At 37.6% G+C, this 25,557-nt stretch overlaps 2 protein-coding genes across 5 annotated transcripts in view; one reads left to right on the forward strand and one right to left on the reverse strand.

The window, feature by feature from the left end:
* Nucleotides 1-25,557, reverse strand: part of CTPS2 (CTP synthase 2) — a 104,409-nt gene that overhangs the window by 76,720 nt on the left and 2,132 nt on the right. The window contains exon 1 of one of the 4 annotated variants that reach the window (XM_081948752.1): nucleotides 646-890. The exons of 1 other annotated variant lie outside the window; for it this stretch is intronic. The gene's annotated coding sequence lies outside the window, so the exon portion shown is untranslated. 2 more of the 4 variants (XM_081948754.1, XM_081948753.1) reach the window with 2 other exon arrangements.
* On the forward strand, nucleotides 5,933-20,097 carry SYAP1 (synapse associated protein 1). The gene is made up of 9 exons (XM_081948777.1): nucleotides 5,933-6,270; nucleotides 10,464-10,582; nucleotides 12,483-12,549; nucleotides 13,783-13,856; nucleotides 14,168-14,307; nucleotides 15,077-15,216; nucleotides 16,761-16,819; nucleotides 17,559-17,706; nucleotides 17,910-20,097. The coding sequence occupies exons 1-9, from the start codon at nucleotides 6,072-6,074 to the stop codon at nucleotides 18,035-18,037; spliced, it is 1,074 nt and encodes a 357-aa protein (XP_081804903.1). The 5' UTR covers nucleotides 5,933-6,071; the 3' UTR covers nucleotides 18,038-20,097.

A 25,557-nucleotide genomic window follows, 5' to 3' on the forward strand; every position in this document is an offset into this window, starting at 1 on the left:
TAATAACAAGTACATTTATTTATAGTATAATGCAGTTATATTTATTTGCCATCAAAAGAAACTGCAAATGACAGACAACTAAAATACCAATAGCATTTAGACTTATATACTGATTCACGGTGCTTTACAGCCCTCTCTAAGTGGTTTACAGAGTCAGCATATTCCCCCAACAATCTGGGTCCTCATTTTACCCACCTGAAAGGATGGATGGCTGAGCCAAGAGAAAGAAGACATTAAAACAGCCAGTGTTTTTTTTACAAAAACAAATGGCATACTTTGAATTGAAATTGTGTCATGTTATTTCAGGTCGATTTAGTTTTCTTGGCAATAATGTAAAAGAGATTTACCACTGCTTTGATCTATGACAAAGTTTCTCAACACCGGCAACTTTTGAGATTGTGGGCTTCAACTCCCAGAATCAGCAAGGACTTGTAGCTTTTCAACATTTTTTCTAACCCAGTCTGCATTTTTCATGGAAGTCTCTCATTAAAGTACTAATGAGGCCCAGGACCTAGGTTCCAAGGTCTGGCAGATGCTGTTATGCATATCTCCGGGGTTAAATGAGGAAAAATAGGAAATTGCAAAAATGAAAAGTGCAAAAAAGTACAACTCATGTGTTCAAGTGAAAAACTGAATGTCAAATACCTCTCTTCTTTGGGATTAGGAAATGGTAAACACCAAGTAGTCTCAAAGAAGTTTTGGTAGCTGTTAAGTGGTTAGAAGAGAAATATAAAAGATACTTCAGCAGCAAAAAAAAGTAAATTTGCCAAAGATGGTAGAAAATGAAAATGAGAGCTTAAAGTAGTTAGACCAAGAGAGAGTCTAAGTTTGTAAGGACAAGGATGTAAGGACTTCTGGGCTGTCCTTCTCCTTTACTAACCAGCTTCCTGAATCATCAATCTGCTGGCAAGTGTTTCAGTAGACTTTCATTTTCTCATGCATGGTAGAAATGTTTGCATTTGCTGACACCTACTGAGGAAACAAGGAATTGTATATTATGAATATGACTAATTTTTCTTATCTGTCAAGCAAAAGCAAACAAAAGTAACTAACTACAGTGGTACCCCGGTACTCAACTGCTTTGAAACTCATTGAATTTGGTACTCAATGGATTTTCACGAGAAAATTTTGTCCCAGTGCTTGTCGTTTGTTTGGTACTCAATGCTCAAGCTAGAATTTGTCTGTGTCTTGTAATTTGTTACCCTTTCCAGCCGAAACAAAGATGATGTGTTAATTATGTGGTAGCCCTTGTCCTGTACACATCCCCTTGTAGTCTTATTTTAGCTTCTGTGGTCATTTTATGTATTTTTGCACTTTTTCTCATCAGTACAGGTAAAGCAAAGTTTCTCTTTTATTTAATCAAAGTATTTATTAATTTTAAGTTTATTTCTCATATAATGATAAATAACTATCATTTTACATATTACCTTAAAATATGAATTGTCTTTAGTTTGGGAATACATTCAATTTATTTGCATTATTCCTTATGGGAAAAATTGCTTGATACTTATCATTTTTGGTAATCATCGTGCCTCCTATAACCAATTAACAAGCACTACCAAGATAGCACTATATAGACTTAGATGCAGGGGTTCTTCAAATCCACCCTTGGTCATGTGCATGGAGCAAGAAATAGCAAAGGGACTAGTATTCCCATCCAAGGAAGATATACATACATACATACATACATACATACATACATACATACATACATACATACGGTTTTAGCTTGGAAGCATGACAGAATGTGATAAAGTTTTATGCACTTGCATATAATGTAAGGAAAGTGAGCGAAAAACCACCATAATATTAGAACAAGAGGTCATCTTGTGAGACTGAGTACAGAGATCAGAGGAAGCACTTCAACACTATTGGTAATTAAACTGTGAGGATTTTTCTAAAAGATACAATATTGGTTGCACAAATCAACAGCTTGAAAACTAAATAACATAAACTCAAGATGGAAAAGGTTGTTAATTGCTTCTAGGCATATATTACATCCAATCTCTGAGGAAGTATATCTTTCAATATCCATTACTGGAGATTAACACTGGAGGGTTCTTACAGTATATATGTGGGTTTTCCATGGTCAAAGGTCTAAATCAGGTGGTCAAATTCAAGGTGCTTAGATCTGGCCCGGGGAGCTGCCCTGGAAACAGCAAAGGACCAACCTGTGGTGCATGGCTGGGAGAGGGGGAATAGTCAGCTCAATGTCACTCGTTGAGGCTCCATTTTCAGCCGCAACGGCCTCCTGCACTGCTCTACCAGCAAAAATGGAGCCCGGGGAGTCGCTGCGGCTGAAAATGGACGGGCCGCATGTGGCCTCCTCGGGGTCCGTTTTGGCTGACAGAGGGCTGCAGGAGGCCGTCGTGGCTGAAAACAGAGCCACAATGAGTGACATCGAGTTGGCCATGCCCCCTCCCCCAACCATGCCTCCTGGGACCCTCGACGTGAAACACAACCCTGATGCGGCCCTCAATGAAATCCAATTTGACACTCCTGGTCTAAATCATTTCTGTTTAAGAAAGATTTTGTTTGTTGAATCCATTCAAGACTGATCTACAAACTGACTCATGGGACAGTATGATAAATCATCTCATAAACTAGAAAAGGACAAAATATTTTGAAAAAAACATTCCTTTAAACAACTGTGTGATAGATATTGAGCTGATAAAAGATTTTCATTATGAAATGATTTAAAACATCACAGTTGGATTTCTGTGTTAAGCATAATGCCAAGTGAGTGAGAGTTTTTATACCTTCTTTGTCCCCTTTTTATTAATCCTCCACCTCTATTTTGCCATAACTTTGGGTCTTCTTTTATTAAGCTTTATACATCTTATTTCCTAGGAAATGCTTTATAGTTTACAACCCAACAAACTAGCAATAGCATTTAGACTTATATATACAGTTTCACAGTGCTTTCCAGCCCTCTCTAAGCAGTTTACAGAGTCAGCATATTGCCCCCAACAATTTTACCAACCTTGGAAGGATGGAAGACTGAGTCAACCTTGAGCCGGTGAGATTCAAACTGCCAAATTGCAGGCAGCTGGTAGGCAGCAGAAGTAGCCTGCAGTAGTGCATTCTAACCACTGTGCCACCATCCGCTCTTTAAATAAAATAAACTTCAAACCATTACACTAGTTGGTGTAGTTAGAAGAAGATGACTATAGACTTACAACAGTTCATTTAGTGACCATTCAAAGTTACAATGGCACTAAAATAAGTGACATTTTTCACATAACCATGGGCAGCATGCCCATGGTTATGTGATTTACAATTGGATGCTTGACAACCAACTCAAGTTTATGATGGTTGCAGTGTTGTGGAGTCATGTGATCCCCTTTTATGACCTTCTAACAAGCAAAGTCAATGGGGAAACCAGATTCACTTTACCACCTTGTTACTAATTTAAGAACTGCAGTGATCCACCTAACAAATGTGGCAAGATAAGTCATAAAATGGACCAAACTCGCTTAACAAATTTCTCATTTAACAACATAAATGTTGGGTTCAATTGTGGTCGTGAGTTGAGTACTATCTGTATTTTACTCTCTAAGGAACTGCTAGAACTTAAGGTGGAGTTGCTATTTTTTAGTAATGAGTAGAGCAGTTGTATGATTGCAAGGCAGACTGAACCACCTGCATTTTAGCTTATTCTGACATAATTGTCAAATATCAAAATCTAATATGAAATTACATTTGTTTGTATAATTAATTCTCATAGATTATTTTACAATTTTATTGGTCTATCAGTCCTTCAGAGTAGTTGTACATTATTTCAATTTTTTAAATAAAAAATAATGGCTAAGAATAATTTTCAGATCCATTGACTTTCAAATGACAGTAAGCCTTATTTATCCCTTTTGTTAAGAGAGGGCTGTTCAATTTTGACATAGTTGGACTCTTTGATGCTTCTTTCAAACCAGCAGTCCTCTCTATCCAAAATGTGGGCTTTGCTTTCTTCAAAAGAGTGGCCCGTGTCTTTGAAATGCAGATAGACTGCTGAACCTTGTCCTGATGGGTTTGTGCTCCTATGTTGTGCCATGCGTTTATGAAGTGGTTGTTTGGTTTCCCCAATGTGCAGGTCTGTCTATATATTAGTATAATATATTAGTATAATATATCTTTTTCTATGAGATCTGTCCATTGGGGAAACAAAACAACCACTTCATAAATGCATGGCAGAACATAGGAGAACAAATCCATCAGGGCAAGAACAAGGAAGTCCAGTTGCCTCTTTAAAAAAGCACTTTTGGGACAACCATTACCTGGATGATTGAGACTTTTCATAGACAATTGTAGCAAAAAAGGTGGTAAAATGGAGCACAACTCACTTAGCAAACATCTCACTTAACAACAGAAATTTTGAGCTCAATTGTGGTTGTAAATTGAGGACTACCGGTATATATACAGTCACATGGGATAATCTTGCCCAGAGTAAGAATAGCAATGCTTTTTATGTATCTGGGATTGCTGAAGTCATGCTGACTGAAGTCAATGTAAACATTGAGACTGCTGAGCCTGGTCCCCGCTCCTGGTTTAAGATACTTTGTGGACCTAATTTATTTATAAGGAAATCATTATCAACAAATCAAATGCAATCATATGTACTATGTACCTAATATATATATTGCACTTGTACTTTGACAGATATTTCAGATTTATTTGCCAACAATCCTTTGGAAAAGTTTTGCATCATTCCTATTTAAAAAATGAACATTTCTGAGAAACACCTGCCAGGACAATAGACTGCTTATTAACAGCAAAATCCATATTGGAGCATTTTATTTATGTAGATTTAGTCTTCTGCAAGTACTTATATTTTTTTAAAAAAAACACATTTTACTGTTAATCCCAGAGAGTAATTTAAACAATTACGATTAGTTCCTATGCATTTTATTCAAAAGTAATGGCCAAGAAATTCATTATAGAGGTTACTTTAATGGACATCAATTGCTTTCAAAAAGCTAGATAATTATAATCATTAATTGTTGATCCTACTAGAGATCACCAAGGCTACAGGTTTAAACCAGAAGTAAAAAATGTCCCAGAAAAGCAGTGACTAACCACTTCTGTAAGTCTCCCAAAAAAGCTGTCTGAGAGCATCCATTAAATCCATAGACTTGAAGCTTGATTAATGGAGCCTATATCTCGTCTGCATCCATTTAGATACAATCCACTTGACTATTTCAAAATAATTCATGGAAGTAATTTAATTTTAGCTGGCAATGCTTATTTTACATTCAATTTTCTTTCTATAAAATCTGACTCTTAAATTAAGAGTTTTAATTGCATATGGGATTATTCCTTGTTATGGATTTTTCTTTGATCGTCTTCTTCCAGAATGGCAAAGTCCCTTGGAATTATGTCTGTGGAGATTCTCTGTTATCTGGATCACAGTTGTCTCAAATGTGCTTTTTCTGCAAAAGGCACCTGGACTGTTTTTTCTAGGAAACTTCATCAACTCATGGGGGTTGATGATGTTTCTGAAACTGACGAAGTTTGCTGGATTAGAAACGAAAGGTTTTGTTTTTCCTCAAGGAACAGTCCAGTTGCCTTTTGAAGAAGAAAAAAAAAGCACCTGAGAGTTCCCTTGGAATTATTTCAAATGAACTTTAATTATTTGTTTGTATTTACCACAATTAATATGAGAAAATATATTTGTAGGTGAACAGGGTGAATATATTACACCAATCACGGTAGACTGCAATCCCTTGCAAGCAAGATGTATTGGACAGATGTATTGACTCTGTACAAACAGTAGTGGATTTATTACTTATCATTTAAAAACAATACTACTCTCAGCGGTGTGCCTTGCCCAGATTTAATAGAGGGACCATAGGGGGCGCTCATTCGAAGCAGAACGCGCGCAGCCGTTGAAAAGCCGAGATCCCTGGTTCCGCTGATGACGTACTGGGATGACGCGACAGGCGGGCTGTCTCTCTCTTCCGGAAACAAAGGCTGCCTTCCCAGCAATCTGGGCCCGACGCTCCTGAGACCCAGAACACCGTTGAAGGGAAAGTTTGACACAGTTGGGCTGTTTTGGGGAGCGACGCGAATCTTTTAAGATGTTGCGCGGCTTGAGTGGCTGGTTGGGGATGAATTGGGCGGAAGAAGAAGGAAAGCCGTCTCCTCCCAAAGGGGAAGCAGAAACTGGCGGAAAAGAGATCCCTGAAAGAGACGCGCCACCGCCGCGCTACGAAGAGGAGGGACTGAAAGGGGGGCCGGACACGGATCCGCTGTTTAATCAGGCCAAGGGGCTTGGCAGTGAGTGTCTTGTTCCACGAAATCCCGTGGCCAAGATCCCCCCCCCCCCCCCCAATGCTCTGCTTATTATTATTGTGCTTACAGGCTGCGCTAGCGCAGATCCTACAAATAATCTTTTATATACATTGTTTCCTCAGCTCCCTCTCTTTAGGGCACCAGAAATCCGGACGACCGCTAAATGGCAGCAAGAGATATTAAGACCTTCCTGCGGTCGTCAAAAGATTGGTTTATTCATTTATTGAACTTGTGTGCTGCCCAGAGTTGTTGGGAGTCAGGGAGCATACAAATTTAATAAAGTTGCAATAAGCATAAGCTGTGCCTGTTTAGCTTCACTGACACTTATTCCCATGTAAATAAGAATGTTTGACTATTCCATTTACTCAGTGAAAATTGCATTAATTTCAGTTAAATGTACTTTGGGTTGCAATTGTGGGAAATAATAGAGTGGAAGGGACCTTGGAGGTCTTCTAGTACAATCCCCTGCTCAGGCAGGAAACCCTATACCATTTCAGACAAATGGTTGTCCATTCTCTTTTTAAAAACTTCCAGTGTTGGAGCTATTCACAACTTCTGGAGGCAAGTTGTTCCACTGATTAATTGTTCTGTCAGGAAATTTATTCTTAGTTCCAGGTTGTTTCTCTCCTTGATTAAGTTTCTACCCATTGCTTCTTTCCCTGCCTTCAGGTGTTTTGGAGAATGGCTTGACTCCCACTTCTTTGTGGCATCCCAAGATATTGGAACACTGCTATAATGTCACCCCTAGTCCTTCTTTTCATTAAACTAGACATACTCAATTCCAGCAACTGTTCTTTATATGTTTATATATTAGTCCTCTAATCATCTTTTTGCTCTTCTCTACCCACTTTCTAGTCTCAACATTTTTTACATCGTGGGTACCAAAACTCTATTCAGTATTCCAAGTGCAATCTTAGTTCAGGTGATCTTGATTCTATCCCTCTGTTAATGTAGCCTAGAACTGTGTTGGCTTTTTTGGCAGCTGCAGCACACTGCTGCTTAATATTTAGGTGATTGTCCACTAGGACTCCAAGATCCCTCTTACAATTACCACTATTGAGCCAAGTACCATCTACATTATACCTGTGCATTTGGTTTTTCTTGCCTCGATGTAGAATCTTTCTTTTTTCACCAATGAATTTCATTGTGTTAGATCACGCCCAATGTTCAAGTCTGTCAAGATCCTTCTGTATCTTAAGCCTATTGCCTGGAGTGTTTGCTATTCCTGCTAGCTTGGTGTTGTCTGCAAATATGATGAGTTCCCTATCTGTCCCTTCATCCAAATCATTGATGAAGATGCTGAAGAGTACTAGGCCTAAAATAGAACCTTGGGGTACCCCACTGCATATTTCCCTCCATGTAGAAGCAATTCCATTGAGGATTATATGTTGATTGCAGTTTATCAGCCACTTACAAATCCTTCTGGAGATGATGCTGTCTAATCCACATTTTTCTATCTTATCAAGTAAGTTTCTGGTCTACTTTATCAAATGACTTATTGAAGTCCAAGTAAATTATATCCACAGCATTCCTCTGGTCTACTAATTTTGTCACTTTGTCAAATAATGCAATAAGATTTGTCTGGCATGATCTTTTTTTGACAAACCCATGTTGGCTTTTGGTTATGATCCATTTGCCTTTAGGTGTTTGCTGATTCATTGCTTGATTATCTTTTTCGGAATCTTCCCAGGTGTTGAGGTAAGGCTGATATATCTAGTGTCCTAGGTTCATTTTCTTATTTTTTGAAGATGAGAACACCACCAGCTCTTTTCCAGTCCTCTGTAGTTCCCCAGATCTTTGAAATATATAGTTCAGTGGTTCTGAGATCACATCTACCAGTTCCTTAAGAACCTTAAGAATGTTTCCTTGACTTTTTTCTTGTTTGTTATATGTTGAAAGAAGCTGTTTTTTTTTTTTTACTTGTCACAGTTCATTTTGAGCCTTAGCTTTCCTCACTTCATCTTTGCAAGTTCAGGCTGCTTGCTGATTTCTGCCTTAGTTATGTGCCCTCTTTCCACATTTTTTAACTTGTTTGAATAGCTCGGTGGTTCGATTCCCTGAGTGAATAAACTGCAAGGGACAAGAAAGGAGCCTCCCCGGTTTGCCTGAGGGTAAAGATAAAACCGCCCCCAAAAATTCCTTTCACAGAGGCAGCCAGCCATCTCAGTGATCCCTGGCTAACAGGTGCCATACACTTAAAAAAAAAAACCAATCTTGTTTGAAAGACAAAAAGTCTTCCAATTTATCAGAATTCTTTATGCAGCCATGCTGGTTTCTTTTGAGAGCTGTTATCTTCTTCATTGGTATTATGCTAATGTATAAAACATGCAAGAACTTCTTCAGGGATGTTGTAATATCCTTTGTATTTGGTTTCTAAACCACATGAAAAAGCAACACACTCGATTCCATATTACTATGAAAATCTATGTTTTAAAATGTGTGTTGGTGATGACAGCAACAATGAATACTGAAACTAAAGCTTATATACAGCAAATGAGTTTTTGGAATAAGGAAAAATCCAGAATTAGGTTAACAGTTAACAACTTATAGTTGTTTTTTTTTAATTTAACATTTATTTATTTATGTAACAGACATATACAGGTTATCTTATTAGGAGTAACATTTTCTCCCTCCCCTCCCCTTCCCCCCACCCACCCCCCCATTTCCCCTCCCTAACCCAACCCCTGACCCCTGACTTCCCAGATAGAGTCAGAAGCATAGTTACCAGCAAATCTGAAAAACAAATATCCCAATAATAATATGCATATATCAGAATAAGAACAAGATAATACAAAAAAGACAAAGAAGGAGAAAAACCATCATAACCTCCTTTCCAAAACCATTACTACATATTTATAAAGCATTTCTCAACCAAATCCCATAAACACTTCCTTTGAACCGTACCTTAATTTTACAAAATCAATCCAGGGATACCAATCTATAGTATACTTATCGTAAGAGTGATCTTTTAGGTATACAGAAATTTTATCCATTTCGGCAAGATTTGCTACCTTAAGTATCCATTCTTCTATAGAGCATAATTCTGCTTTCTTCCAATATTGTGCTATCAGCAGTCTAGCTGCTGTAATCATATACAATATTAATTTAGTTTCAGCAACAGTGCAGTCAGGTACTATGCCCAATAGAAAAAATTGGGGAGCAAATTTAATTTTTCTTTTAAGAATCTTCTTCTGCATTATCCACCATATTTTAATCCATAAAGCCTTAACTTTACAGCACCAAACCATTCTTTTTTTCAGGAGCTGAGGCTACAAAACATTGTCCCAATTTCCAATTGTCCAAAAAATTTTGATCACTAGACTTAATATGCGTCTCCTGAAGGCAAATTACATCATTTTTATGCTGTTTCAAATAATAGAAAACCTTTCTTTTTTGTGGGGAATTAAGTCCATTAACATTCCAGGTCAGCAGCCTGGCCATCGTCAAGCTTAGTTTGAAGCTTCTGAAGCATAGCCCTCCTATCAGTAGGAAATCTCTTAATCTCTAGGCCTAAGAGATTTCCAACAACTTATAGTTTGTGTGTATCAATTTTTTAAACAAATTGTAGATTACAGGTTACACTATTATTTAAATAGGATGACTGAAATTCTAGTTTTCAAAGCCTTGTTTTGTTGGTAGATGAACAAAATAAATAAACTTAGTACAATTTAGATTTTTTGTTACTGAGTTCAGTGAATTTATCATGTACAGTATCTTGGATTTGTCATACTACTTTATTTTATCTTGAGAAATGTTAGTTTTATATCCAAGGTTGTCCAACAAAGAAATCAAAATACAGTCACTTTCTCAATGTAAGTTAGTTCAAGAATATCTCATGTTGTAATATTCTATACCAGGCACCTACATCCAGAGTACTTCTTCCTGAAGTAATAGCAAATTATTTAAAGTCAAGTTGTTGATATGCTGATTTATGCACCATGTTATCAATGAAACTGATAAACTCTAGACTGCGTGGAAACGTGCTTCTGTGAGTTTCCTTACTCCTGATTATTGTGCATTAATTATGCTGCATGTTTTATATCTGCTAGATATAAAATTCAGATATCTAGCAGAGATATATGAATAAATTCCCATATTCTTCATTGATATTAGCAATTAGTTTCTGAAGTACAGGAAGGAAAGTATTCTGAGTTTAAATGATGTCTTATCTCTAAAAGGTTATATCGTCAGCTTTGCTACAACAGCTACAAAGAAGATATCTGAATCAGTTGCTGAAACAGCACAAACTATAAAGAAGTCTGTTGAAGAAGGAAAAATAGAAAATATAATTGATAAGGTACTTTTATTGTAAATAATTGCCTATAAAACTGGTATTTTTATTAACCTGCTTTAAGTCATTTTGAAGGCTTTTGATTTCACAGTTTTGGCAGATGACAGCACCCAGGCACAGATTCTAAGCAGGAAAATATTTAGATGGGACATTACCATGAAAGTTTAAGTCTCTAGGTTAAGAGTAGAAAGTTGAGAAATCTCCAGGAAGAAAGCAATGGCAAACCACTTAAAGAAAACAATATGATTATGTCCATGTAGTCACTTAAACAGAGTTGGGTTTCAAAAGAGGCTTTATGGAATTAGTCACTAGCTTTATCCCTAAGGACAAACTCTTGTCTTTATGCTACTCATCTTACAAGTTTGTATTAGTTATATAGATACGTTTGGTAGCAATTAAAATGTATATACAGATAGTCCTTGACTTATGACACAATTGGTGCAATTTCTGTTGCTAAACAAGGCAGTTAAGTGAGTCAACCTAATATAGGCTTTTTTGCTATGATTATAAGAATCACTGCTGTTGTTAAGTGAATTGTGGTTCTTAAGCAAATCTGGTGTCCCCTATTAACTTACTTGTCGGAAGTTGACTGGCAAAGTTGCAGATGGTGATCATGTGATCCTGGGATGCTGCAACTATCATAAAAACATGCTGTTTGCCAAGTGCTCAATTTTGATCACATGACTGTGGGAATACTGTGATGGTTGTAAGTGTGAGGTCTGGTCATATTCACTTTTTTCAATGCTGTTGCAATTTCAAATGGTCACTAAAGGAATAGTTGTAAGTTGAAGACCACTTGTAATTTCATTGTATAGATCATTCAGACTGAATAAAAGAATGAAGTCCTTTTAGATATTATGCTTATTCAATTGCATGTACTCTATTGAGTTTCTATAGAATACAGAATATTTTATATCAAGTAAGCCAAGAATGTGGCCCAATTTACATGACCATATACAGTAGAACCTCTGATCAAGAACACTTCTGACCAAGATCAAATTGGGTTCCGAACAAAGAATTCACTTTTTCTTTTCATGGCTGATTTCCCTTTCCTCGCCCTTTTTTTAAGTAAGTGCCAAATTTCCAAAATTAGATTCAGGTCATGACCAAATCGGTTTGCGACCAAACTTATGGAATGAATTATGTTCCTGACCAGAGGTTCTACTGTATTGAACAAACACACCAGAAATACTTGAATCCTAATTAGCTGCTTTTGGGCTGATTTTCAGGTTTAGATGAAGAAGAAATATAACGGTTACCAGCAAAGAACTTATTTGTTAAATTAAGATATAATAATCTGAATGTGGAAAAATATTGAATTAGAATGCCATTGCAAATATTATTGACAGTAGCACAGATTTGATTAGTGTAAGAATCTGCAAAGGGGAAAAATTTATTTTCAAGATTCATTAAAAGAAACATATGTTGTACCCTATTTGTTTTTAGTAGCTACTATTTTAGATTGAAGGTGCTTTGTGTGGCTTAAAAGTATGATGGGGAAATGCAGCAAGATCACTTTTTATATTTTTATGCTAAAAACTCTGTTTGAACTTGGACCACCTCTTTAGAGTAGTAATATTAGTTATTTCTTTTTTTCTCAAGACTTTAAATTTTTACGTGAGTAGAATAAAAAATGGTGAATGCTGGAATTTTAAGGGGAAAGGAAAACACATGCAGCACGCAAGCACATTCTATATAGTCAGAAATCCCTTTATTTTTTTTACTTGTTTTGGGGTACCATTGAAATATATAAATCTTACACAGCTTTAGTTTTTTTCACCACTTTCTCCTGCAGGCTACATAAAGAATGGTTGTCAACTTTTTTATATATAAACTGTCCACATTGTGTTACAATGTATTTTTGAAATGCTCATCTAATTTTTTTCATATTTACTTTTTGTTGTAGACAATTATAGGAGACTTTCAAAAGGAACAAGAAAAATTTGTTCAACAGCAACACACCAAAAAATCAGGTATTTTTTGAATTGGCTACAATAATCATCATCATCATATTAAAAAGCTTGTAGATTGGACTAGGAAATGTGGCAGGATGTTTCCCAACACACAAGCAAAAGCCACTTGCAAGATATTCAATGGAACAACATGTGAAAATAGCTGATTTTTAAAAAAATAAGGTTGAGTTTCATATAAAATATAAAATTGCATTGTATAAGATGATATAACAAAGTAAAACACGAAAAAACAATATTTATATACTTACAAATTGCAAAGTAGTACATTCCTTACTTGTGCAACAAATTATTTTTTATGAAAGTAAAAGCTTTTATCTTGCAACTTAACATGAAACAATAACCTTGTATAGTAAAGTTATTTAATAGCATATTTATGTTATGTTCTTCCTATAATTAATTAAAGCAAACTTATACAATCTCCCCAACTTCAATTCTGTTTTCAGAACAGTCTGGATGAAAATGTGTGCATGTGTGTGGGAGACATCCAATCCATGGATATGAATTTTGTTGGTCCTAATTAATAAACCACCTGGTATATTGCATTGGCTCTGATAAACAAATATTCTGGGGTTCTAACTTAAAGGTTTCAGCCACTTGATAAAAATGAATACAGTCAGCAAAAGAAAATTGACTGGATTATACTTCTCACTGGAGATCTTGCAATTCAGGTTCATTACGAAAAAAAGTTTTAATCAGATTATAGGTAGTATGCCTGGTCCAGGATAAGACATTCATATCCATGCTTCTCCAATTAGCAAAATTGACAGGAATTAAATGCAGAAATCTTGTACATGTATTGGGACTGAAGCCATTATTTGTTCTTAGGAAACATCAAAATGCTGCAAGAATTATATAGCTTTTCTTCAAAATAAAATGTGTACAGTATATGATCTTCATGTATATGCCCAACCATTCTGTTTTAGAAATATATGGGTTGGTTATATGGCACAATTTTACAATTTTCCTCTCATTGTGGCCTTCCAGGGTGAATCAGATAATCTCCTGTGGGACAAAAGAAAAAAAATGCTGCCTTCTTACCCCTAGATATATGGAATTCACCATTGATTTATGAATTAAGTTTAATAAACATAATCTAGTTTGCTGCTTAATAGTATTACTGGTTTGAGCTTCTGATGTACCTTAGCAAGAGGCTTTTCTTACTTGAAGATGCCAGTTGTTCAGTGGTCTCTTAGGACTGAATGCAATTATATAAATATTCCTTTTTGCTCACAGAAACAGCTATGCCTCCATGGGTAGACAGCAATGAAGAAGAAACAATTCAGCAACAAATACTGGCCTTATCAGCAGTATGTGGCAGGTTTTTTGCTTTTTATCTTTTGAGTCAGGAGGGGGGTGGGGAAATCAGCAACCATAAGCTTCCCATTCCTAGCATAAGAAATTAATGTCTTGAAAATGTACATGTTTGTTACCTAAGGCAGGATTCTAGATATTCAGATATGTAATAACTTCTAAAAAGCTCTAATAAGAATAAGAGTAGTCATAATTAATAACTCTGTTATGATGTAATTCATTTCTCAAAATAACATCTTGAGAAATATTTTTTTCCAAGGTAAATAACAGCATTCAACCTCTGTTGACCACATTTTATTTTACAAAGGATAGAAGAAACTTTCTGCGTGATCCACCAGCAGGGGTTCAATTTAATTTTGACTTTGATCAGATGTATCCAGTAGCCATGGTGATGCTTCAAGAAGATGAGCTTCTGAATAGAATGAGATTTGATCTTGTTCCAAAACAGTGAGTGATCTACCTATATTTGATAAGGTATTCCTAATCACTTAGCTATCAAGAATGTCACTTAGCTTAAAAGCTACAAATTATTACTATTTGTTTATTTTTTCCAATTAAAATAAGCCTTGATATTTAATGTGTGATTATCTCTTCAAGGCTAGAGTCAAATCATTTAAAATTATGAAAGCTGATTTTCTTTAAAGGCTTTCTTTATCAGATATTGTTACTATTTCTCACTATGGAAATAATATACATTGACAAAAATGATATAAATGGACAAAATTTGCATAAGTTGGTATACATCTTATTTATCTGGATAACTTTGAATGTAATAGACTTGGATATCAGGATATAAAGTTTGTCCATGGCATCCAGTATACTAAAAGGGATCTCTTACATTGAGATCTTACTGTATTTTTGATGGGAAATCCTAGGGCACTGGCTAATCTGTTCCCTTATTGATGTCCAGAAAGTAGCACATCACAACTCTATAGAGACCTTAGGTGAGAGTTATTGCATATATATGAGAGGGGGGGGGGGAGGGAAGGAGAGAGAGAGTGGAACAACATTGTTTATATTTTCCCATCCACTTTACATACAAATATATGAACTATAAAAACCAATTGGATAAAATGTGGCTCTCAGACTGCATGCCCAAAACCACGCCATGCAAAAATATTGACAGGCGATTAAGGCAAATCCTAATACATAAAATCTGTATACCCAGTGTTATAAAGTAACTACTGACTAACAAAAACATGTGTGCTGTCCTCAGTGTAAAGGAAGAGGTGTTCTGGAGGAATTATTTTTACCGCGTCTCCCTTATTAAACAGTCTGCACAACTTACAGCACTGGCTGCACAACAAGCAGTGAGAAAAGAAAAGAATGGCAGTGAAGAGGATAGGCAGTTAACAGGTAGCTATTGCTTTAAACAAACATTTAAACATTTGAATATTTTTTTAAATTGAAGCTTCTTACACCTTCAATTTCATATGAAATATTCCTTAGATACCTGGGAGAAAACCAAGTTTTTTGCACAAGCAAAAAACCAATCAAAAAGGTTTATTTGATTGGTTATAAAAAAGTTCAACTTCCTTCTGTAGCTAAAATTGAAACTGAAACTGATACAGTATATACAATGATGTAGTGCCATAGTTATGGTCTAAAAAGAAGATATGTTTAACTCATTTCAAAATCTTACTTTGCATATATAATTATTAAATCCATGTAAATGTATTACATCTTGAGTTAAGAATTTTTTAAAAAATTAAAAAACACTTCTGCACAGGGTTTTTACACTTCTTCTGTATAGTTCCATTATTCATGGTATGCATGTTAGTTCCTTTTACTAACTATGAAGCCCCTACTCTGAAACTAAAGATAATAGATTATCCTGTTGCCTTTGTAGCCATTTCTGCCTATTTTGCAGCTTTAAAAGTCTGAAACACTACATTGATTAGGCATGACAGGGTTTTGACAGCACAGAGCCAGATCAACAACCTCATTTTCAGGGCCAAATGTCAGGTTAGTGAGGAACTACATTATTGTCTCTGTTTGTGGATGTGCAGTGTAATCCTGCAGACATAATTGATATTTATTACATTTATTTTCATTATTTAAGGACAGCTGAAAGTGTAGACCTAGTTCAGAAGGCCTGTTACCCCTTCTATAAACCCCAGAAAACTCCCATCCTGCTCTTCCATTCCTTTTTCCACTTTTTGTATGTCAAGAGAGGTTATTTTAAGCTTGATTGTGCTTTATAACAAACTATACATAGTTCTCGACTTATGACAGCTATTGAGTCCAATATTTATGTTCCTATAGGGCTCATTTATTAAGTGAGTTTTGCCCCATTTTACAACCTTCCTTGTCACATTTGTTAAGTGAATCCCTGCAGTTTTTAAATTAATAACATGACTCTTAAGTGAATCTGGCTTCCCCATTGCCTTTGCTTGTTAGAAGTTTGTAATATGACCCCAGGACACTGCAACTATCATAAAGGTGAATCAGTTGTCAAGCATTTGAATGTAAATCATGTGACCATGGGGATGCTGCAATGGTCTTAAGTGTGAAAAACGGTCATGTCATTTTTTCCAGTGTCATTGTAACTTTGAACGGTTACTAAGTGAACTCTTGTAAGTCGAAGATTACCTGTATACTTTGTGCCTCATTCAAATCTGAAAAAATATGCCTTGTTAACACCACCATTAAGAAACCAGGATATCAAATCAGTAACAAAGACAAGCTACCCTTTTATTACAGACTGCAAACAAAACAAATATTCCTTTGATAAAGGAAGAAGAGAAGAAAACACAGAAGTACAGGCTTGCTATCTATACATGCAGTAGCAATAAATCACAGCTTGGTATCAATGCCTATAGAGTCATTCACATGCTTTAAAACATCAGACATTACTAGAAAATACCTTCAGAATTTTACTGTATCTATTTTTCCTCTAGATACTGGGAGGCCAAAGATGCCACCTGTTGCAATCAAATCTCAGCTGAAACATCAAGAGGTAAACTTACATTATAGTGTTGATTAAGGTATGCACTTACAGCAAAGATTTTAGAACTTCCCAAATCCAAGCTATTTTCTAATTGCTCCACAAAGTGTTTATCTCTAAGAAAACTAGAAAGTAAAAGAAATGGCTGAAATAAAAGTCTGAATTGGAATTTAAAAAGGACTAACAGTAAAAACTCTTTTAGTTAAGAGTTTGCTTAAAGCTGCCTATTTAAGGCATTTTTCTTTGATGATTGTTCTACCCAAGTTATGTTTTCTTAGGCTACAAAATCTAAGGATGCACAGTAGTTAGTAGCAGTAATACTTTCATCAATGCACAGTGCATTTTTTCTTGCAAGAGAACAGAGATGACATGCTAGAAGAAGAATTCTAAAAACGTTGGGATCAGATAGATATCTGTATTCTTGTAATCTGCTATTATAACATAGATATATAGTTATTAATTGAATTGCTAGAAACTACAAGTGTTTTCTTGGTTTAGATATCCTGTATCTGTAACTTCAGTGTTTTCTCATTCCTTATAACGGGTGTCAAATTGGCGGGCCGCAGGCCAGATGCATCACGAGGCCACTCCCACCCTAACTCTGCAAAGGGAAAAAATGTCATATGTCATGTGACAGCAATGTAATGCCGCAACTTTGACACCCATGCATTATAACAAATGAATAGTATAAATCGTTTAATAAAGTTGGCTTATATTCTTAAAATAGTCCTTCTTTTAAATTATATTAAAGGATGATGAAGAGATTTCTACTAGTCCAGGTGTATCTGAATTTGTAAGTGATGCATTTGATGCATGCAATCTGAATCAGGAAGATTTGAGAAAAGAGATTGAACAACTTGTGCTTGATGATGAGAAAAAGGAAACAACTACAGTGGATGGTAAAAATAATTATTCTTCATATTCTAATAATATGGTTTTGCTAGTAAAAAATCCATAAAAAGGTATTTGTTTAAGCTCTCATTTGACCTTTTTTGGTCTTAAAATGTTTTGTGCATTCAATTATAAGAGTATATAAACACAAAATTACAAGTTGAGTATTTTACAGTCCTTAAAGTTAAGGATATGCTTTATTTCCATTTAGAAGAAACTGCAGATTGGGAAAAAGAACTACAACAAGAACTTCAAGAATATGAAGTAGTTACAGAATCAGAAAAGCAAGATGACAACTGGGACAAAGAAATAGAAAAAATGCTACAAATAGAAAATTAATCACTTTGCCTGGAACATTTTTCAAAAACTGACATGAACTTGTTCTTACATTTGGTTCAAGTACTTTCCTTGAGGCCCGAAGTTCTTTGTAAAATAAGACTAAAGGTGTTTCAAAATCAGGCACCGAAACTGTTGTCAGAAAATACTGTCTATAATTTAGCAAGTTATGTGGTAAGTTTTGCTTGTATTTTGGGGATTTTCTTCTAATCCCAAATTGTCACAGTTAAAGAAATTGCAGAAGTGATTTTTGGTTTATCACAAAATAGTGCTTGATGTAGAATGATCCAGAGCACAGGAAGATGTCTTTAAAAATCTGCCTAGAATTGTCTTGATCACTGTATTTGTATTTTCATTGATATTTTCAGATGATTAGAAAATACTAAATGAATGATGAGAAAATAATACCTGACCATTAGTAAAATTGTGACATTTGCTGTAGTAGAAAACTTGTATCTCAACTACTTTCCTTTTAATAATGGCAAGAACTCATGTTGCTGTTTTGCTACTTCTGACCCATTTATAAATAACTCATGAAAATAATCTAAATATGAGCTTTTTCAAAAATAGATCCTAGAAGGGCATACACTTGCTTCTTGTTTATAATTCAAATGCTGCTTTTAATTAGGGCTTTTGAAATGTTACCATTTTAAATACAAGCACTTTAGGCTTACACTAATTGAATAACAGCAAAATCAGTTTGACAATACTCTTGCCTTCACTACCCTAAAAAGATAGTGTTTCAGTTTTGATTGGTGGCACCAGCAGAGGATACATGACTAACGTAATAGTCAAAATAGAACAAAATAATATCTTCAATGACTTTGAAAGTCATATCCAGAATCACAAGTTTTAAAGGAAAATATAGATTGGATCACTTTAAGACAAAAGTATGCCTTCATTTTAATTTCTAAAAAGTATAGAATACTTTATGGTGACTACTAACACTTAAAGACATGCTGTATTTATATTTAATGAGAAATGCAAGCTTAGCCTGTACAACTATTATTCAGCAGTGCTATAAGACATAAAGGAGTACAAAGGTTATATACTGACAATACACACATTGATATTGAAAAGGTGGCTGCTATTGAAAGGCACTTTTTCATTTGGGTGAAGTAGCCCCCCCAAAATGCTATGTGGATGGTATAAAAGGTGTTATACAATGAGACAACTTATCTAACATTCTAGTAATTAGTTCCCAAAAGTATTAGGATGATTTTTGCTAACCAACAAGATAGCAGTTAAATCATTCACATTAATTTTGTTTGAACTATCTCATTAATTTCTAAAAAATTCAGAAATATGAATAGTTTGAATGTAGCCAATAACTTGATTCTTTGAAATATTAAAATAATGTAAGTTTTTATTTTAGGCAAACTTAACATGAGAATTCAAAAAAATGTAATTGCACCCTACAAATATATAAGGATAACAGTCATAAGTTAAGAACACACTATAAATTAGAAAACACAACTTCCAGAACAAAAAATGTCAAAGAGTAGATCATACAATATTTACTAGGGAAAGCTAGAGTTTAAACATTCTTCAACTAAACTGTATTAATAGTAACATTGGATACTTGATCCCAGATTAGATGAAAAAAAAAGTATTTAAGGACAATTTTACAGCACTCTCAGCTACTTTTTTCTTTTCAGGTAGCAAGATTCCCACTATGCAGTATCATCAGAGATTATAGGAGTTTCAGTCTTAAAAATGAACTGCATATGAGACTGTTGTCAAATGCTATACATATTGATTTTTTTCAAATAGCCCAATAGTTATTGAAATAGTTTTCCTTCTGCTTTTCCCTTTAAAAAAATCAAATATATGCCCTTGTGTGATTTTTGACAAAACAAAGCTTCGATCGACTCCCTATTTACTAGGGTTTTTTTCCTGCAGTGAAAATAAATTAGAATCTATTTTCCTTCAAGAGTGAAATGGAAGTATGCAAAAATCCACTTGCATGATACTGATTCTAGCCTCTCAGAAATAAAATATTGTCTCTCTCCTAAATGTAATTGCAAACGTCTTTGAAATATTAAATATTTATCAGTTTTGCATACTGTCTCAATTACTAGGACTTAGGCCTATTCACAGCAATCAATTGATCCAACAAAATTCTAATAATTGAAATGCATGAAATAAGCAATTATCATCCAACAATCATACTATGGGTCCAGGACTGTTAGAATAGAATAGTTTTCAGGGCCTTTTCAAACCATCTCACTTTTATGTCACTCTACGTAACATAGCACCAAGGCATTATCCAACCAAGCATCTAGGCTGTTAGGATGGGGCTGTATCCCACAGCCAGGGCCCAAGAACAACGTAGTGACTAAATTAGTAGATCAGCAAAATACTGTTGGCATAATATACTTAGACTTCAAAAAGCCATTTGACAAAGTAGAATAGAATAGTTTTCAGGGCCTTTTCAAACCATCTCACTTTTATGTCACTCTACGTAACATAGCACCAAGGCATTATCCAACCAAGCATCTAGGCTGTTAGGATGGGGCTGTATCCCACAGCCAGGGCCCAAGAACAACGTAGTGACTAAATTAGTAGATCAGCGAAATACTGTTGGCATAATAGACTTCAAAAAGGCATTTGACAAAGTAGACCAAACCTACTTCTTGGTAAGCTAGAAAAAAGTGGGATAGATAGTATCACCACCAGATGAATTTGTAACTGGCTGACAAACTGTACTCAAATGTGTAGTCCTTAATGAGTCTACATCTACATGAACTTAACAAATTTGTGGATGATACTAAGCTAGCAGGAACAGTTAAGGACCTAGATTGGGTGTCAGCAACCCGTGGCTCCAGGGCCGCATGTGGCTCTTTGATCCCTCTCCTGCAGCTCCCTGCTGATCTGGTCGTGCGACCTGCTCTCCGCCCTGAGACACTGGCCCGACCCTGTCACGCGACTTGCTCTCCACCCCGAGAAGACACCAGCCTTTTTGCAGAGCCACGCAGCTGAAGCGCACCTAGCATTTTCTATGCACATTTTCTCCGGCTGCTTTTTGCAATTCCAGCCGCAACCCCTTGGTGTTGGCTCAGAAATGAGGGGAACGGGGAGGAGCAGCTGCCACCTCTGGACGCAGGGAAGGAAGAGCTCCAGCTCTCCTGCACAGAGTGGCTGGTTGCTCACCCGAGCACGCAGTGGCGGCAGCAGGAGAAGTCGTCGCCGCCACCACTGTGATCCCAGCCCAGGAGGGTATACCGCTTGTGCGCGGGTGCGAGAGAGGTGAGAGAGAAAAGGGGAGAAAAAGAAATGAGATGATAAGGGAGAGAATGAGAGAGAGGAAAGAGAAACAAATGAGAGAAAGAAGGGGAGAGAGAGGGATAAGGAAATAAGAGAAAGCTGGAGGGAGAGAAAGAAGGAAAGGAGGCAAACAAATGAGAAAAGGGGAGAAAAAAAGGAAGGAGGGGAAAAAGAAAAGCAAATGAGAGGGAGAGAAAGAGAAATAAGAGAAAAGGGAAGAAAAAGAAAGAAATGAGAAAATTATGGAGGGAGAGAATGAGAGGAAAAAGAAACAAATGAGAGAGAAGTGAGAGAAAAATGAGAGAATGAGAGGGAAAAGAGAGGGAAACAAATGAGAGAGAAGGGAGAGAGAGGAAGAAAGAGAAAGAAAAACAAATGAGAGGGAGGGGGGAGAGGGAGAGAGACCCATTTCCCACAGAAAACACCGGAAGCCACAAAACCTGGGTAGGTGTGGCTGGGGGTGGAGGTCATGTGACTGGGTGGGAGTGACGTTGAGTTGGCCATGCCCACCCAGGTTTTGTGGCTCCAAGTGTTTTCTGTGGGGAACGGGTTCAAATGGCTCTGAGTGTTGCAGACCCCGCCATAGATGATAGGCTCAAGATCCAGATGGATCTTGACAGACTTGAACACTGGGCCCTACCTAACAAAATGCAATTCAATGTAGAGAAAAGTAAAGTTTTACACTTAGGCAAGAAAAATCAAAAGTATACATATAAAGTGGATGAATCAAGGCAGTAACTGTGAGTAACTGTGAGGGGGATCTTGAAGGCTTAGTGGACAACCAGTTAAATATGAGTCAGCAGTGTGTGGCAGCAACCACAATAGCCAATGCAATCCTAACTTGCATTAAAAGAGGGATACAATCAAGATCAACTGAAGTACTAATACCACACTATAAAGCCTTAGACCATACCTAGAATACTGCATCCAGTTTTGGTCACCACAATATAAAAAAGATGTTGAGACTCTAGAAAAAGTGCAGAGAACAACAACCAGGATGATTAGGGGACTGGAGGTCAGAACATATGAAGAACGGTTACAGGAACTGGGCATGGCTAGTCTAGTGAAGAGAAGGGGAAACATGATAGTGTTCCAATATTTAAGGGGCTGCCGCAGAGATGAATGGGATCAAGCTATTTTTCAAGGCCTTCTCTGAAGGCCAGAGAAGGAATGGATGGAAACTGATCAAGGAGAGATTCAACCTAGAAATAAGGAGAAATTTTCTGACAGTGAGAACAATCAACCAATGGAACATCTTGTCTTCAGAAGTTGTGGGAGTTTCATCACTTGAGACTTTCAAGAAGAGATTGGACTGCCATTTGTCAGAAATGGTGTAGGGTCTCCTGCTTGGGCAGGGGGTTGGACTAGATGACCTACAAGTCCCTTCCAACTCTGTTAATCTGTTAACCTCTGATGCCAGCTAAAATGATATAACTGGTTGGGTACAATAAAAAAACCAACTGAAAACCTAGTGAAGATTTTTAGATTCTTTACTGCTTACTGAAGCAAATATTATTATGTTTATGTAACATGCTTAGCTAACCAAAATTTGCACAAGTTATCCATGATTCTGAGTTCATACAACTATATATAAATTAGCTAGTAGACTTCATCCTACACTCAGCTATAACTGTAGATTGTAGTTCAGAATGTAAGGAAAAGTTCGGTTATAATAGATGATTGAGTGGACTCCTGCAAAATCAACAGATCGCCTAGGGCAGTGATGGTGAACCTTTTAGAGACCAAGTGCTCAAACTGCAACCCCAAAACCACTTATTTATTGCAAAGTGCCAACACTGCAATTTAACCCGAATAATGAGGTTTTATTACCTAAATTAATGATAAACAAGGCACAGTTCAGCTAATTGTTCTAAGAAAACTGTGATAAATGGACATTTATGCCCCTTAGGTTTTTTTCTGTTTTTGAAATATTACATTTAGCAACAATAAAAAAGAAAAACTTTTGTAATATCATTTATCTCTTCTTTCTGTCTCTTTCTCTCCCTCCCACCCTTTTTCCCTCCCTCCCATTCTGTCTCTGTTTCCTATCTCTGTCTCTTTCCCTCCCTCCCTCTCTCTTTCCCTCTGTTTCTCTCTCTTTCCCACCCACCCCTGTATCTCACTCTGTCTGTTTCCCTCTTTCCTGCCCTCTCATTCTATGCCTGTCTCTGTTTCTCTTCCTTTCCTTCCCTCTCTATCTCTCTCTGCCTCTCTCTCCTTCCCCCCTCTGTCTTTTCTATCTACCCCTCCCTCCACCTACCATGTTTCCCTGAAAATACAACCTATTCAAAAAGGCTTAGCCCAATTTTTGAAAAAAATAAGTGGGTGGGCGTGGCAGCCCTTCCCCGGTCACCTCAGGGCTGCTCAGCCCCTTAATTGGGGCCTGCGGATCAGCTGAGCTGCTCCGGCCACTTCTTCCAGTAAGTGTGGCCACTTTTGTAACCAATTGCGACTGCAAAAGAAGTTGGAGGCCAAGCGACGCATCCCACATGCCTTGCGCCCCCCTAACAATGAGAGTCACAGCAGACAATTGCATCCACGGAACATGTGCCTCGTGGGTTCTGCTCAGGCACCTCCTCCACCAAGTGTGGCCAGGCAGGAAAAGGAGTACAGGCAGAAAAAGTAGTACAGGCAGGAAAACCTCCCTTGCAATTTTCCTGCCTATCACCAAAAAGGCTCCCCACTCCCATCCCAAGCCTTCAGTGTAACCCATGATTGTAATGCGAAAGGCTTGGCAAGAAAATTGCGAGGGGGATTTTCCTGCACGTATTGCCGAAGCCTCCCTGCTGCTTGGTTTGGGGTGGACAGCTGCACAGCTCGAGTTGCAAAAAAGGCTCCATCTTAAGCTTTCAGCGTTGCAATCCTGGGATACCCTCAGCTTCCCCTTTACCAGGGTAGGGGGCCAATCAGACCCCTGTTGGCCATCACTTTCTTTTGCTTCCCCTTTCCCCGGGCGGCTGATGCTAGAAGGGTGCCTTCCTTGGCTGGGCAGTCCCGAGCATTGTCTTGAAGCCTCCCCGCCGCTTGGTTTGGGGTGGACGGCTGCACTAGAGTTGCAAACAACCCAGGGATTTGGCCGGCCTTTACGTGGCCAGTATGCCTGCAAGATCCTTGGTTTCTGAGACTGTCAAGACTCAGTGTTTGGGCTCCGGCGCACTTTCTCCTCCTGGGTGGCAACAGCATATGCACGGCACTTCCAGCTCAGCGAGTGTGGCCTACTGATCTCAGCTGGCAGTGGCTGTGAACCGATCCTGGCTGCCAATGGGCAAGAACTAGTCATGCTGATCCCGCTTCATAGCTGTGCACTCCCGGGCACAGCCACTTCTGCAGCAGCAGCTATCCACAAAAGTTTAGCATTATTTCGTCACAACCCAGTACGGTATTAAAAGTTAACATTTCTGAAATGTTACCGTAGCTACAGAGGAAAAGACAATGTGCAGGAAAATCTCCCCACCCCCATCTACAGATCCTTTCAAAGAGGAGCCCTGCATAGACACACATCAAAAAATGGTCTCTCCGTGGCTTCAGAGTCTCCAGTCTTGCAATCCTACGCAGGGAAGCGAGAGGTTTGTTCTGAAGCTGCAGCGGCAGAGCATTGCACAAGACCTCAGAAGCTATGGCAACATTGCTGAAATGTTAACTTTTATCACCATACTGGGCCACATGGGTCAGGATGAAATATTGGTAAAAAATTTGTGAATAGCTGCTGCTACAGTACCCTTCAGAAGGCCAGCATGAGGTACAAGGTGCGGGGGAGGATCATGGTTTGGCCTCCTGCCGCTTTTGTGGCAGCAATCGATGGCAAAAGCAGCCATGCTTACTGGAGGCAGCGGCCAGAGCACACCCACGAGGCAGCTGTTCCATGGATGGAATTGCCTGCTGTGAGTGTCACTGTTAGCTAAGGAGGGTGTGAGGTGTGTGGAGTGCGTCACTTGCCCTCCAGCTTCTTTTGTGGACGCAATTGGGTGCAAAAGTGGCCGTGCTTGCTGGAGGCAGCGGCCTGAGCAGCACCCACGAATCAGCTGTTTTGTGAATGGTGGGATGGCCTGCTGCGACCCTTCGGGAAGTTAGAACAAGGAGCCACTCGCCCCATCCTGCCTCCCCTCATACTGGTACATGGGGGGGGGGGAGGGAGAGGAAATAATACACCCCCCAAAAAAGAAGCCCTAGCTGGTTTTTCGGGGGTCAAAAGAAAATAAGAATAAGACCCAGTCTTATTTTTGGGGAAACACAGTATCAGTCCGTCTGTCTCTCTG

Source organism: Natrix helvetica (genome assembly GCF_964273705.1).
Source record: "Natrix helvetica genome assembly, chromosome: 3".
Lineage (NCBI taxonomy): Eukaryota > Metazoa > Chordata > Lepidosauria > Squamata > Natricidae > Natrix > Natrix helvetica.

Bases quoted from the DNA above. Each gene is read 5' to 3' on its own strand.
- SYAP1 (XM_081948777.1), top strand. From the start codon at position 6,072: ATGTTGCGCGGCTTGAGTGGCTGGTTGGGGATGAATTGGGCGGAAGAA. The intron at 16,820-17,558 runs GTAAACTTACAT...ATTATATTAAAG, and splicing joins CTCAGCTGAAACATCAAGAG to GATGATGAAGAGATTTCTAC. The intron at 17,707-17,909 runs GTAAAAATAATT...ATTTCCATTTAG, and splicing joins GGAAACAACTACAGTGGATG to AAGAAACTGCAGATTGGGAA.